Source organism: Euprymna scolopes, chromosome 33, assembly GCF_053919585.1.
Source record: "Euprymna scolopes isolate OS-2025 chromosome 33, ASM5391958v1, whole genome shotgun sequence".
Classification (NCBI taxonomy): domain Eukaryota; kingdom Metazoa; phylum Mollusca; class Cephalopoda; order Sepiida; family Sepiolidae; genus Euprymna; species Euprymna scolopes.
Window position 1 is genome coordinate 89,118,372 of NC_136514.1, and position 15,657 is coordinate 89,134,028.

Below are 15,657 nucleotides of genomic sequence, written 5' to 3' on the forward strand. Positions count from 1 at the left end.
CACTTTTATAGATAGATAGATAGATAGATAGATAGATAGATAGATAGATAGATAGACAAGAATACTCATCCCAGGATAGATAAAATTAATTCTGGAATAGATACATTGAGAGCATTGCCAAGGCTGCTGCAAGGAAGGTTGGCTCCCTCTACCGTGCTAGAAAACTACTTACGCCTGACAGTATCCTATACCTCTATAAGGCAACCATTCGCCCATGTATGGAGTACTGCTGTCACATCTGGGCTGGTGCATCTGCTGCTTGTCTCTCGCTCCTGGACAGGGTTCAAAAGAGAGTCGCCAACCTGATAGGTCCTGAACTGTCATCTAGGCTTCAGCCTCTGTCCCATCGACGAGATGTTGCATCCCTCTGCCTGTTCTACAAATACTTTAATGGTGAATGCTCTGACGAACTGCAAACACTTGTACCTCCCCGATGTAACTACCCCCGACAAACCCGACAAGCTACTAAGTCTCATCCCTTTACAGTAGAGATCCCTAGGTGCAAGAAAGCCTTTTACTCCAATAGTTTCTTCCCCAGAACTGTGGGTCTTTGGAACTCCCTTCCGGGATTCTGCTTTCCCAACTGCAATGATATGCAGAAGTTCAAGTGTAATGTTAACAAACATCTTTCTACTCATCTCCCTTCATAATGACCCTGCTAATTAAGTCCCTGATAGTAGCCCCCTGCTTCAAAGTGACACTGTGCCTTGTTTGAGGTGAAAATTGAATAAAAAAATAATTTGCACCACTTCTACGTTCCCATAAAATCAACATATAATGGATCAAATACCATTCGAATCTACTATATCTAAATTTTCAAATGAGTTCATATCTATATTATATCCTCCTAAAAACCCTTTAAAATATCCCAAATAAACTGAAATTTATGGAACATTTACCAATTGATGTCTGATATCTATTACTGCAATTGCTATGTTGACTGAACTTATGCATTCATGACATCAAAGTTTCATCTCTCTGTTGCAGAGATTGACGGTGTGAGACTGAGAAAACAACCCTTGTTATGGACATACGTGAATGGAGTATGGTTTTGTTGCTAGTTGAGTGGACCATGTGTATTTACAAAGGGTCATTCCATTCAATACTTATTGGAGGCATTACAATACAACAAAACCTAGCTAAGAACACTTCCAGACACATGAAGTATATTTGTGTGAAATTTCCAAAAACTCAGCCCAGCCATTTCAGAGTCCATAGCAAACAAACTCACATGCACACAGACAGACACACATGCACACAAAGTACCTTTTATATATAAGTAGAGATAACATGGTATTGGTCTCCTCTTGCCAAACTTTCATAAAAAAACACTTAACTATATATGATTCTCCCCACTCTCTAACTGTGCCTAAATCTAAATGCAGATTCCATGAACAAAGCTTCTTTTTCAGAACTGTCCGCCTGTGGAACACTATTCCACTGATACTTCCCGGTTGAATACAACATGTTATCCTTCAAATCCAATGTAAACAAGTTCTTGTTGAACCGTCTCCATAAATAATCAAAATCTCACTTCTGATGCAATTCTCTACCTATATAAAAGCCAGGTTCGGCCAACGATGGAGTGCTGTTGCCACATCTGGACAGGAGCAGCTAGAAGCAGCTTATCCTGTCTTGACAGAGTTCAAAATAGACTTCGTAGTTTAGTGGTGAATGCCCTTTTCTCTTCCCTGCAACTTCTTTCCGGCAGAAGAGACATAGCGAGCCTGTCTCTGCTTTATCGTTATTTTCATGGCAAATGCTCATCTGAGCTTCAATCTATGCTTCCCCTCTCGCCAGACTTTCACGAAAAACACTCGTCTAGCCAGAACCACTATCAACAATTTCCCTCACTCTTTATCTGTGTCTACACCTAAACATAGATTTCATGAACAAAGCTTCTTTCTTAGAATTGCTCACCTGTGGAACTCTATTCCGCTTGCCTGCTTTCCAGCTGACTACAATCTCATTGTCTTCAAGTCCAACGTAAACAAGTTCTTATTGAACCGTCCCCCTAAGTAATCCAAGTCATAAAATTCCCACTAATGTTAACTACGCTAAAATCACAATGACTAACGTATACCCATTAATCCTTATCTTTGAGTAGCCCCTGGGCCTTGATAAATGGTGACCCCCATGTAAAAAAAAAAAAAATTCTACCCAATTTACACTATTAACGATTATTTCACAACCAACTTACGTTAATTAACCATTATCCTCGAGTGGCCTTCGGGCATTGATAAGAGGTGAATCCTAAGTAAAAAAAAAAAAAAAACTAATAATAATAACAATTGAAAATTGACTGGGCAGAATCCATGTTTGAGTTTGCAACTTAAATGTTTTTATTTTTTTATTTTACTTTTTTAGGAATTCAATGAAAGTAACACTTTAAAAAGGAAGATTGGGGACTTGGAAAGTAAGGTATCTCATCGCCTTTCTAACTTTTTATTATCTAAATATTAATTCACTTGTCCGTACGTCCAGTGTCACAAAAAACACCATCATCGCAAACATTAATTAATGAGAAACGAATTACCCCCCTTTATAGTCGCTCTTTATCAGTTAAAAATCATTAAAACTATTTTCTCTCCTATTTTAAAAAAAAAAAAAATGGCTGTCTGTTTACGGTTTTCAACTTGGCGATTTTATTTTATAATTAAAAAAGTCATGTTGTAAGTTTTTTAGTATCGTTTTTTTGTTTTTTTAATTAAAAGAAAAAAAATGTGCAAGTGAATTGACATCTGTTCCTTTATAATTTATAGAAAAAATTATTTAGAAAAAAAAAAAAAAAAAAACAGTGTGTGTTGAGTTTTCATTAAAAAAAATCTAATCTTTTTATCTCTAAAAGGTTAAAAAAGAATTTGCTAAAAAAATGTTTAAATTCGTTGTTATTTGTTTTATTTTAATTTTTATTCATTTTATTCATAATGTGTTTGAAAAATTTTTAACTACCGTGGAATTTCCACAGGTTCTGCTAGTTAAAATTATTATAGTAGCAAGAGTTAAGTAGTTGTTTCTGAATTTTTGTGTGTGTGTTTAGGCAGCATTCTTTCATTTCAACAAACGTTAAAAACAACAAAGAGCTTCTGTTTAGTTTGACCTTTTTTATTTTTTTCAATTTTTCTGATGATCTTTTTAATGTATAAATCAAAATAATTCATATAAGATCCATATGTAGTTCATAGTTGGCTGTGGTGTTGCTTTTTGTCTTTCAAAGAAAATATTATCAGGAGGGCTGTGTGAATATTATTGTGGAGAGGGCTGGAAAGTTTTTTCATACATAGTAGCAGCAATGAATGAATGCGAGCTGCGAGTGCCCAGAGTGGGAGAGAGAGATGAAGAGTTCTGTTGTTAGGGCTGGGTCAGGTAGATTGCGAGGGGGGGGTTACGACAATGAGAATTGATCATTTGTATTATCTGGATTATTCAGACTACTGTTCTCATCTGAATATTATTTTCACAACATTTTTGCCGATTTAACCTCCAGCCTTCTACAAGCATATCTCGTAGAACTCAAAAATCTTTCTGTCAAACACGATAATCATCATAGAATTCTTTTTTTAATTAATTGGGATAACATGCTGTTGTTCCATCAGCCATGACTTGGTAGAAGTCCTAAATAATTAGCGATTTTGTTTTGAGTATTGAACCATCAACCTCCAGATGAGTGTAATTTAAAACTTAATTTTACCAAGTACTTTATCCGTTATGCCACGGACAATTCTAGCCTGAATTTTTAGAGCCCTAGACTATTCTTGTTTTTAGATGTACAGTCTTATTGCTTATTTCTAGAGATCACTACTTAGTACTACAGATTAATTCCCACTTTCTGACCTTGTGTTACATCCTCCCCATGGTGGGAGGGAGGTAAATAGTGACAATAAAAATGTGATCTATAATATAAAAGCGAAACTGTGTGTGTGTTTGTGTGTGCATTTTTTTCGTATGTCCGCCAAAGGCTTTGGGGAAGGCGCTCGGAGGGTCCACTAAATCTTACAACTTTTTATATGCTGTCTAGATTATAATATGTCCGATTTACGAAACGAGGTCATCTGAATCTTTTATTACGTTACAAAATTTGCTCTGTGATTTCATTTTCTCTACTACAACTACCACTACTACTACTACTACGGTGTGATGTTTGACCTAGAAAACCAGACGTTCGTTTAACTATTTGCTTTTTTTAAACGTTTAATTTCACCCTTCCTCAATTCTCTGCCCACATAGCGTCATGATAAGTTGTCAGGCTATATGCCTTGAGGCTTTGTGTTCGAGCCTACCTCACTACCAAATTTTTTTTTGCTTTTACACCCGTGCAACGCCGGGTACCTCCACTAGTCTATATATATTAATGGCAAAATGTTTGTGTGTATGTGTGTTTGGTATGTATGCCAAAAGCTTTGGACACACACGACGGATCGTCACGAGATCGGTATCATTTTGAAGCTCAACTTCAAAATGATACCGATCTCGTGACGATCCGTCGTGTGTGTCCTTCGGACAACAAATATCGAAAAATTGGCAAAAAACATTAATGCCTTTACCCTAAACTGGGCCGTTTTGTACAAGGAGGGGTTGTTTCGTGCGTCGACATTTTCACAAGTCATCGTTTTGGTTGGATTGACTCTGCTTAATTTCAACGCTCTTGACTTCCGGTTGCACGATGGAGACATCAGCTAAGGCGTTAAGTTCTTTTTCCTCCTTCGCCTTATGGGTTCGTATCTACCTGCCTACTACCACTTTTTTCTTTTTTGAACACCAGGTACTCATCTGAACTTCAATCTTTGGTCCTCCCTCGCCAGACTTTCACGAAAAACGCTTGGCTATATATACCCATTAACCCTTATCCTCGAGTTGCCTCTGGGCCTTGATAAGTAGTAACCCCCGATGTAATAAAAAAATAAACTCTCTTCATCCAAACTGCCTACTGCTGTTTTGATCCACCTCCCCTGCTACTAGCACTTTTTTACACATCTCCCACCCCCAGGGTTCCACATACCCGGGCAATGCCGGGTACTCCCCTTAGTTTACAATAAAATTAAATTTTTCTGGTAAGTAATCTTCTAGGCGATCATTTTTTTTTCTAATTTTTTTGGTTACTTTACTTATTTCAGCGCGACAAGTTAGTACATCAAAGTGGTTTTACTTGAAATACGATTTTCAGTCGTGACTTATAGTAAACGAGCACTAAATATTCTCTTAAAGACAACATTTATGGATTTTTATTTTTTTATTTTTTGCTTGTTAACTAGTTTGTACCCACTCCTTGAATATTGTTGATACAGTACTTGAGGGTGACGGGATTTTTTTTTTTAATTTAATTTTGAAGTAGGGGGCTTCTATCAGGGACATAAGTTGAAGGAATGTTATGAAGGGAGTTGAGCAGCAAGATGTCTGTTCAGATTACACTTGAACTTCTGCATGTCAGTACAGTTGGGAAAGCGGAATCCCAGAAGGAAGTGCTAAAGTATAGCAGTTCTGGAGAAGAAACTATTGGAGTAGAAGGCTTTCTTACACCTAGGGTTCTCTACTGTGAAGGGGTGGGATTTTGCCGCTTGTCGGGTTAGTCGGGGGTATTCACGTCGAGGGAGAAAAAGTGCTTATAGTTCGCCAGAACATTCACCATTAAAATACTTGTCGAACAGACAGAAGGATGCAACATTTCGTCGATGGGACAGGGGCTGAAGCCTAGATGATAGTTCAGGACCTATCAGGTTGGCGACTCTTTTTGGGCCCTGTCCAGGACTGAGAGACTAGTAACAGATGCACCAGTCCAAATGTGACAACAATACTCCATACATGGGTGAATGGCAGCCTTAGAGAGGTACAGGATACTTTCAGGTGTAAGTAGCTTTCTAGTACAGTAGAGAGAGCCCACCTTCTCCACAGCAACCTAAAAGATTGGTTTTAAAGACTAAATCTGTTTTCTCTAGAATAGCGGAGGATGAAAGAAGACTGGATTCTGGCATTTATAACTCACTAGCAAGGAGACCTGACATTGCCCAGGATTAAGTGATGATGAACGAATATTTCACACTTTTATATTTTTATTGTCATCGAAATCCGTGAAATCGATTATTTTTCAATCAAATCAATTTATTGTCTACTCTAGCTAAGGACTCTCTGCAGTGCACCAGGAGGAAGCTTCACGTGCCTCCCCGCAGTGACTCAGTCCACAATACATTGTAGCTTACATTGCACTGTAGAGAACCTACTGTTGGTTTTATAAAATCATTTTTTATATATAATCGCTTGCATTAAAGTTTAAAATGGAAAAAGTCAAGTATCATGGTTCAGTTGTGTTCTAAACAAAAACATTCATTTCGAACGCGCCCCTATCGCATCAAAGAAACTACTGTTGATTTTATATGCTTGTGTGGTGATAATGGCTTGAATTTAAGTTTAAAATGAAAAAGTCAAGTATCACGGTGCAATTGTGCTTTAAATGGAAACATTCACTTTTTACATGCCCTTGTCATATCAAAGAACCTACTGTTGATTTTATATGTTGGGCCTTTCTGCTTGTGTGGCAATAAAAATTCTCAAATGCATTTGTGATGTTAGGCTGTGTAAGGTGTTAACTTTGGTCAAAATCGCCTGTTCTTTCTTTTATTGGATTTTTTCAATTATCGATTATCGATTCTTATTGAAGAAATTCCGATACAGAACCCATCTAAGAACATTGGCAGGCACATAATGTACCTTTGTGTGAAATTTCATAAAAATCGGCGAACTCCTTGGCCTAACATTCACAGGAAACATGAGTTGGAACAATTACATTGAGAACATTGCCAGGACCGCTGCGAAAAAGGTAGGTTCTCTCTACCATGCTAGAAAGCTATTAACGCCTGAAAGTATCATATACCTCTATAAGGCCACCATTCGCCCATGTATGGAGTATTGTTGTCATATTTGGGCTGGTGCATCTGCTACTAGTCTCTCGCTCCTAGACAAGGTTCAAAAGAGAGTCGCCAATCTGATAGGTCCTGAACTGTCATCTAAGCTTCAGCCTCTGGCCTATCGACGAAACGTTGCATCCCTCTGCCTGTTCTACAAGTACTTTAATGGTGAATGCTCTGACGAACTGCAAGCACTTGTGTCCCCTCGATGTAAATACCCCTGACAATCCCGACAAGCAGCTAAATCCCACCCCTTCACAGTAGAGATCCTTAGATGCAAGAGAGCCTTCTACTCCAGTAGTTTCTTCCCCAGAACAGCTAGACTTTGGAATTTCCTTCCGGGTCCCTGCTTCCCCGACTGTACTGACATGCAGAAGTTCAAGTGTAACGTGAACTGGCATCTTGCTGCCCAACTCCCAACACAGTACCCGTGTAGCTTATGCCCCTGATAGTAGCCCCCTACAACAAAGCGGCAATGTGCCTTGTTTGGGGTGAAAACGCAATAAAAAAAAAAAGTCGGTTTCGAGTCCATAAGGAACAAACTCACACACGCACACACGCATACGCACACATGCACACACACACACACGCACACACAGGCATACGCACACATGCACACACACACGCGCGCGCACACACTCACACACACACCAAATTCTTTTCATATAATAAAATAGAAGATACTTGGTTATATTTTTTGGAAAAAAAAAACGATTCCAGCAGAGTGCTCTATTATAAGTAAAAATTCCGAAAATAAGAGCGTATTATTTATATTTTTATTTACAGAAAGTTGAGATGAAATAAGTCATCGGTACCGTCGGTTTTAAACCTGATTAAAACAATAATCGGAATTCCAGTTATAAAACAGATGGGTATCAGCTGAAGAGAGCTTGATATGGGTACCTAAAACGGTCCCCGTTATTAGGTTTGAAACCGACGGCACCGATGATTTATCTCATCTAAACGTAGGTAGAGCTGGGTAGTAAGTTATCTATATATATAAAAGCCAAACGTCTGTGTGTATGTATGTATGTTTGTTTGTAACGCTAAAACTTTTGAAAGACGGAACCAAACTTGACAAATTTGGTATCATATCGAAGCCCCATCACCCGGATGACAAATATCGAAATTTCCCGTCAAACGGACCACTAGAAGTTGGTCAACTGATCAGTTATCTTCGAGGGGGGCCCCAAAAAAACCTATCATTATCTATATATATAAAAGACAAATGTTTGTTTGTAACGCTAAAACTTGAGATGAAAGATTCCTCTCCCCTAAGAATAAAACATGTTCAATATCTGCTTTTGTTTTTTCATTGTTTATACGGTCCCGAGCAATGCCGGGTAGCCCTGCTAGTAAAATATATATAATATAGAAGATAGATAGATAATGACGTCATACGTGAGTTATCTCCCTTTAAGCATGCTAGTATGTAAAGAAAAAAGGAATCTCATAGAGTTGTGACGTTTTCTTTTTAAGCTCAAATATACTGAATCGACGTTGAAACGGCAAACAATTCAACTCGCAGATGCTCAGCAGAATAGGGACAGATTTGCACAAGAGAATGACGTCCACCTAATATCGTTACAAGATCAAAAGGTAAACTAAAAAGATCTCTTTTTTTATTAATTGTTTTATTATCTGCTATTTGAACAGTGTAAGGTTTTAATGCATCAAAATTCTTCTTTTTTTTTTCTTTTTTTTTACAAAGGTGTCACCACTTATCAAGGCCCAGAGGCCACTCAAGGATAAGGGTTAATAGGTATACATTAGTCATTGTGATTTTAGCATAGTAAACAGTGGGAATTTTGAAACTTGGATTACTTAGGGGGACGATTCAATTAGAACTTGTTCACATTGGACTTTTTCTTTTTTTTTTCTTTTTTCATAGGTATCAACTCATTATCAAGGTCAAAGAGGCAACTCAAGGATAAGGGTTAAAGAATGTACAGTAGAAATTGGACAATATAATAATCATTAGTAATGAAAATTTGTTAAATTTGATAACTTATATGGAACGGCTCATCAAGAACTTATTTACGTTAGACTTCTTTTTTTTTAATTTGTGTTACATATTAACTTTTTTTTTTAATAATTAACTAGCGGGGTGAGGGGGGCGCTGGTCTTTTCCCGGGCGTAAAATACGCTTAAATATATTATTTTAATTTTTCCAAATCTCGTATATATTATTATAGAGTCGTGATTTTAAAAAAATAAATAAACAAATATTTGGGTGCCATGAGCTAGAATCGAAACTCTAGCATTAAAGGTAGTGGCGTTACCACTGTACCAAAGTGACACGAATTGATCAAAAATTAAAAATAAAAAATAAACAAAGATGAATGTACAAGATGTATAACGATTTTTTTAAAAATTTTAATCCCTTAAAAACTATTTTAAATGGCTAAAAACCCATAAAAGAACAGTCCTTAAAAAATCCAATCATTTGAGGCTCCTAGTGCTACTCTACGACTTTTAGTTTCGGAGGAGATAGAGTTTGAAAATATGGAGACAGACAGACAGGCATATAGCCTTTTATATATTAGATTTGTTTATTATTTTACTTGCTTTATTTTACTTTAAAGTTCTCAAAGATCAGGTGGCCCCTTTTCTCGAGCCCTGCAGCTAACACTTGATCTGCATATGAGATGCATAGATATTCGAATATTCCATTAAGTTCTCTTTTATCTTGAAAATGTTGAGTTAAGACAGAAAACATTTCGCTCTTGGTGATTACCAAAGTTTTCCTTTCAGTTATTAGAGCATTATTAATGGTCTGTTTCACACCACGTTGCTCTGTCAACCTCGATATCCATGACATCATGCATCATATCGAGTGACGTTTCTTAGTTTTTTTGTTTTTTTTACACAGTGATCACCACTTATCAAGGCCCGGAAGCCACTCAGGGATAAGGGTTATTGCAAGTACATTACGTTAGTGTGGAGATTTGATGAAGTGTTTACTTAAGGGGGCGGTTCATTAGGAATTTGTTAACATTGGACTTGAAGACATCCAAGTTGTAGTCAGGTGGGAAGCAGGCAGACGGAACAGAGTTCCACAGGCGTGCAGTTCTAAGAAAGAAGCTTTGTTCATGGAATCCGCGTTTTGATTTAGGCACAGATATAGAGTGGGGGAAATTTTTCGCAGTGGATTCAGCTAGACGGGTGTTTTTCGTGAAAGATTGGCGAGGGGGGACCAGAGATTGGAGTTCAGACGAGCGCCTGCCATGGAAATAACGATAAAACAAGGATAGGCTCGCAACGTCTCTTCTGTGAGAGAGAGGTTGCAGGGTAGAGAAAAGGGCATCCCTCACTAAGCCATGAAGTCTATTTTGTACTCTGTCAAGGCATGATAGGCTGTTTTTAGCAGCTCCTGCCCAGATATGGCAGCAGTATTCCATTTTAATCTACTTTAATATATTTAACCTCACCAGACCTTACATGACATCTCTACTTGTCATCTTTGATGGGAATAGGTTTATTTTTCCTTCTTTTTTATGGTAATCGCTCCAGACAAAGCATGAAGCCAATTGATGTAAGGGACTAAACAAATACTGCTTCAAGGTTAAAAACAAAACAGTTAATGATTAGAGTTAGACGGATGTATTCCAATCCAGAAAGCAGCAATTCTTTCCTTTCTGTCAGAAACATAGTTCATGAAATGTGAGGACTAAACGACAAAATAAGGGAAGTGATAATTATAAGGCTTCTAAAAATATGGTTTACTTTCTAATCTCCATAAAACTTTGTGTCACTTCAAACTGCACTTAGTTCGATTTTGTCACTTCAAACTTAGTTCGATTGTGTCACTTCAAACTGCACTTACTCCGATTTTTAGAACCAGTTATATTATGTAACATTGGTACAGTACTTGAGTGTGACAGGATTTTCTATGCTTCTTTTTTTACAAGGTAGTAACCACTTACTAAGGTCTGAAAGCCACCCAAGGATAAGGGTTAATGAATGAACAGTAGACACTGAAGCAACAGCATAGTGATCTTTAGTGGTGGAAAGTGGGTATAATTTGATTATTTAAGGGCACAGCTCAACAAGAACTTGTTTACATTGGACTTGAAGATGACCATGTTGTAGTTAGCTGGAATTCAGGCCAGCAGAATAGAGTTCTAGAAAAAAAGCTTTGTTCATGGAATTTACATTTAGATTTAGGCACAGATAGAGAGTGATGGAAATTGTTGATAGTGGTTGTAGCTAAATGAGTGTTTTTTTATAAAATTTTGGCTGGTGGGAATTATAGATTGAAACTCAGCTTGCAGGAAAATAGCAGAGACATGCTTGCAACGTCTCTCCCATGGGAAAGAAATTGCAGCGAAGAAACAAGGTTTTGAACTTTGCCAAGGCCGGATAGGGTGCTCCAAGCATCTCCCGCCCAGATATGGTAACAGTACTCTATTTTAGGATGTAGAGGATTGTGTCACGAGTTAGATACCTTTTGAAGTGGTAAAATGATGCAACTATTTTTCCAGCGACATTGGCAACAGATTTGATGTAAGTCTTTTATTTCAGGTCAGGAATAAAGGTCAAATCCAGAAGTTTGACCTTTACCCCTGACCTGAAATTGAAATGAAATGGATGTAGGTAAATGAGTGCTTTTGTGAAATGTTGGTAGGGGGATCAGATGAGCATTTGCACTGAAAATAGCAGAGGCAGGCTTGTAACGGAGAAAGAGGCTGCAGGGAGAAGAAACGGGCATTGTCTACTAGGTTTCGATGCCAGTTTTGAAGAGGGACCTAGTTCTCTTGAGTAGTGGAAAATGAAACGAGACCGGCTTCTGACTTGTAACATCATAAATGGGAATTTAAACTTATCTTTGGAGGAGGATTCCATCTCAATACTTAGTTGCCATCTCCAGGGACGTCAGCAGAAGGTGTATTATTGTCACTTTCATTTTTCTTTTCTTTGTATTTCTCTTTCATGTGTGAAAAGGCCTACCATGTCCAGGTTTAAATCGTTGCACCAGAAAGAGGTCGAGGTGGGCTTCACTACAAACTGTTTCATCTCTAATTTAGATTGAACTTGAAGAGGGACACTTTCTCCATCAGAATCCCTGGACCTTGGAGAAAAAAAATAGAACTTCTCACAAACTCGTTTCTCTTCTGTTATAATGGAATGACCTAGCACCCCTCCGTACAATAATATATAGAAATGTAGAAATATTCCTTTAGGAATCGGAGAGTTCCAAGACATCGAGCGAGACAGACTCTCATCTTGTATCCCCTTTTGTAAATAAACCTTTGTATTAACCCTAAGTGAATATCCTGTGTTATGATTATCTAAAGAAAGATATATAATCTTCTTAACTTAAACCGTCTAAGAATAGTGGAGGATGAGAGGATACTGAAAAATGGTTACATCATTCTACCGTTTTAGAAGATATCTCACTCTTGATGCAACCATCTACTCCTATAAGAGCCAAGTATGTTATAAAAAGGAGAACTGTTGCTACATCTGGGCAACAGCTGCTCAGAACATCCTATCCTGCTTTGACAGAGTGCAAAACTGGATTCAAAACTTAGTAGTGCCCTTTTCTCTTCCCTGTAACCTCTTTTCCATAGAAGAGATGTTGCAAAACTGTCTCTGCTCTATCATTATTTTTATGGCAAGTGCTCGACTGAGCTTCAATCTCTCGCCTTCCTCCCTCGCTGATATTTCACAAATATCATCAGTCATAGCTACAACCAATACCAACAATTTCTTCCACTGTTGCTAAATCTAAATGCAAGTTCCATGAACAAAAGGTCTTTCCGAGAATTGCCTGCCTGTAGAAATAGAGGACTACACAAAACTGTTTCGTTACTGATTTCGATTGACCTGGAAGAGGGCATCACCTATTAGGTTTCGAAGCCAGTTTCAAAGACTGAACTGGTTGCCTCTAAAGTTGTGCAGGATAAGAGGAGACTGGATTCTGGTTGGTTGTTTTTGTTTTACAGCATATCATCCTTTTCAAGTTATTCAATGCCGAATCCAATTATTTTGAAGAAAAAATTTTAATAGAATATATTTGTTTTTTTTTCAAGTCGGTTTCTATTTAATCCATAGTTGGTACCCTAACAGGTACTACAACTCTGGGTCAGAGTGGACCTGGGAGCAAGGGCAATTAAAGGGTGGCTCCACACTCCCCAAAGCCCGCAAGCTGGGACCTCACCATTGGATATAGTTTAAGGTCATATCCAGGACCCCTGGATTTTGGCATGCAGCATCATAAACAGGAATTTAAAATATAACTTTGGAGGAGGATTCCAGAAAGAGGATGATGCAGGCTTCACTAGAAACTTTTTCGTTACTAATTTCGACTGAACTTGAAGAGGGACATTTTCTCGACCATGATCCCTGTACTTCAGAACGGATTTCTAAGGGCTGTAGTAAATGCATCAGGGATGTACCTATTTACTATGCCTCCCCACGGGACAGAGTTAGACACCAGGGTCGTTTTTTAACGTGGAGAAAAGGTACAAAAATAAAAATTGTCTCAATCGTGAAGGATTTCTCCTCCACTGAAAGAGAACGAGAAATGAAAGTGCAGCATCTGAAGAACAGATGGTATTTATTTGCTCCCCCACCGAGCAAATTAGGCACAAGGCCAATTTTTAATGTGAGGAGTGAAGGGAAGGAGAAGGGAAAAAGGGGGCCAACTCCCGAGAGGTGGGAAATGGGAGCTGGTTAAAGGTCAGGTATGTGGGGTTGCCCCCACATCTGGTCTTTGCTTGCAGTATCTGCCGGAACAGATACTACACTTTGATCCCGGCCCGAAGGCCAAAGCATCTGAAGAACAGATGGTATTTATTTGCTCCCCCACCAAGCAAATTTGGCACAAGGCCGATTTTTAAAGTGAGGAGTGAAGGGAAGGAGAAGGGAAAAAGGGGGCCAGCTCCCGAGAGGTGGGAAATGGGAGCTGGTTAATGGTCAGGCATGTGGGGTTACCCCCACATCCGGTCTTTGCTAGTCATAGCTAGTCATAGCCAGTCATAGCCTGCAGCATCTGAAGAACAGATACTACACTTTGAGATATTAAATCTTTTATTCATGTTAAAAAAATACAGTCAAAATCAACGATGAACAAAAAACTTAGGCACATGGCCAACTCAAAATGGGGGATTTTGGGGGTCGTTGGTCATCCTTGTCACTCCAGAACTCGACAAAGTCAAAAGTTTCTCCCAGCTAGTATCTTCTTTCACCATAATACCGTATTCACTCTTTCATATTTGGGGACGTCCTACTTAACTCCCAATTTTTAAAACATTTTATATTGACGTGTAAAAACAAAAAAGATAACAATAAAATGGTACAATAATTCATTTGTGTCGAGGGCGGGGGAAGAAAAAACAAAAGGTGATTAGTAGGACCCTCCCAACCCCGTCTAGTTGATAGACTGCCCGTTCCACTGGGTTTGTAAAAGGAACCTCGCTTCTGCGGGTCAATCTCTAGGTGGGGATGCCCTCTAGATGGGGGTGAATGGAGAAAAGAAATTTTTTGGGGTAAGGGATGGAGGTTAGTTTGTATTTCTTTTTCTCCAAGATGGGTAAAATTTAGAGGAAGGGGTGAAAACAAAAATTGCAGGTAAGAGGGGATGGGGATCTTGGAGGCTTCCTAATCAGGGAGGGATGGAACACACACTCAGCTAGCTGAGAGGCTACTTGTTTAATTTTACTTTACAGAACTGCGCGTTCCACACCTAGGCGGGGAACACGTATTCAAATTTGGCTCCTCTTCGTACACACAGACTTGCCACATGTATCCATCTTCTGTCAAATGCCGCGCGATGCAGCCTTCTTCTATCACATCTGATCTTCACCCGTAGTTGGTGTTTAAAGAAAGCGATCAGATCTTGATCAGAAAAAGACAACACCCCCCCCCCCGGCAACATTGCAGACGCGACGTCCAAATCACCATTCTCGCCACGGCCAGGATCGTAACGTAGACCATTTGTCTTTCCCGGTCCCACGGCGGCCTCATTTGTCCACAACATTGGATACAGTAATTGGGCGAGGATGCTCAGGATCGATGCGAGCCGTCACTCCGCTGACATACGACCAGTACTGGCGGAGTTCGCGGCAATCGAAGCAAGCGTGATCCGTAGTTTCTACGCCCGTTGTCCCACAACGGGGACAATCAGGCGACTCCAAAAACCCGGAACTGCATTGTATGTTGTTGAGTGGAAGTGCATTTCGGGCCAATCGCCAGGTCAGAGAGAACTCCGAATCATTCAGATGACTCGAACCTGGCGCCCAGCTCCACGCGGAGCGGATCTCACTCTGCTGCCACCCCAAACGCGTGCATAGCGGGTCGTCGGCGGCCCCCTTCACTAGATCCCTGTGGAGTTCCCTACGGGTAGCAGTCACAAGGTCACTGGACCTTGGTAGTCGTTTTAGTCGGCTCGGCACTCTTTCATGTAGGCAGATTCTCCCCGCGGCCTGCGACGGCTCTCGATGGAAGGGTCGAGAACGAGGTCGGGGAAGGCGGCAGTAACCACGAGGTGCCACGGTTGGTCATCCTGCATATAGTGGCTCAGGAAGGCCATCTTGACCAAAAGGCCAAGTATGTAAATGGATTACATCAGGGATGTATCAATTTAAGGCGAAATGGACAGCAGCTTATCTATCGTATTTTCTTCTGTATAAATTTATAACCCTTTTCCTTCATGGCAATTGAAAAATGCTTGTGTTATTTCTTGCCAGATTTATTGAATTGAATCAAAAAATTAATTTTTTCACTCACTAAAAAATGTTCCTTCTTTTCGCTT

The 15,657-nt window shown here is 39.3% G+C and overlaps 1 protein-coding gene across 2 annotated transcripts in view; it reads left to right on the plus strand.

The window, feature by feature from the left end:
* LOC145258341 (uncharacterized) overlaps positions 1-15,657 on the plus strand; it is a 99,590-nt gene that overhangs the window by 42,605 nt on the left and 41,328 nt on the right. For both annotated transcript variants that reach the window (XM_080116532.1, XM_080116533.1), the window contains exons 10-11: positions 2,368-2,421; positions 8,379-8,498. In XM_080116532.1, coding sequence (XP_079972658.1) covers positions 2,368-2,421; positions 8,379-8,498 — 174 coding nt within the window. The remainder of the gene's footprint in view (positions 1-2,367; positions 2,422-8,378; positions 8,499-15,657) is intronic.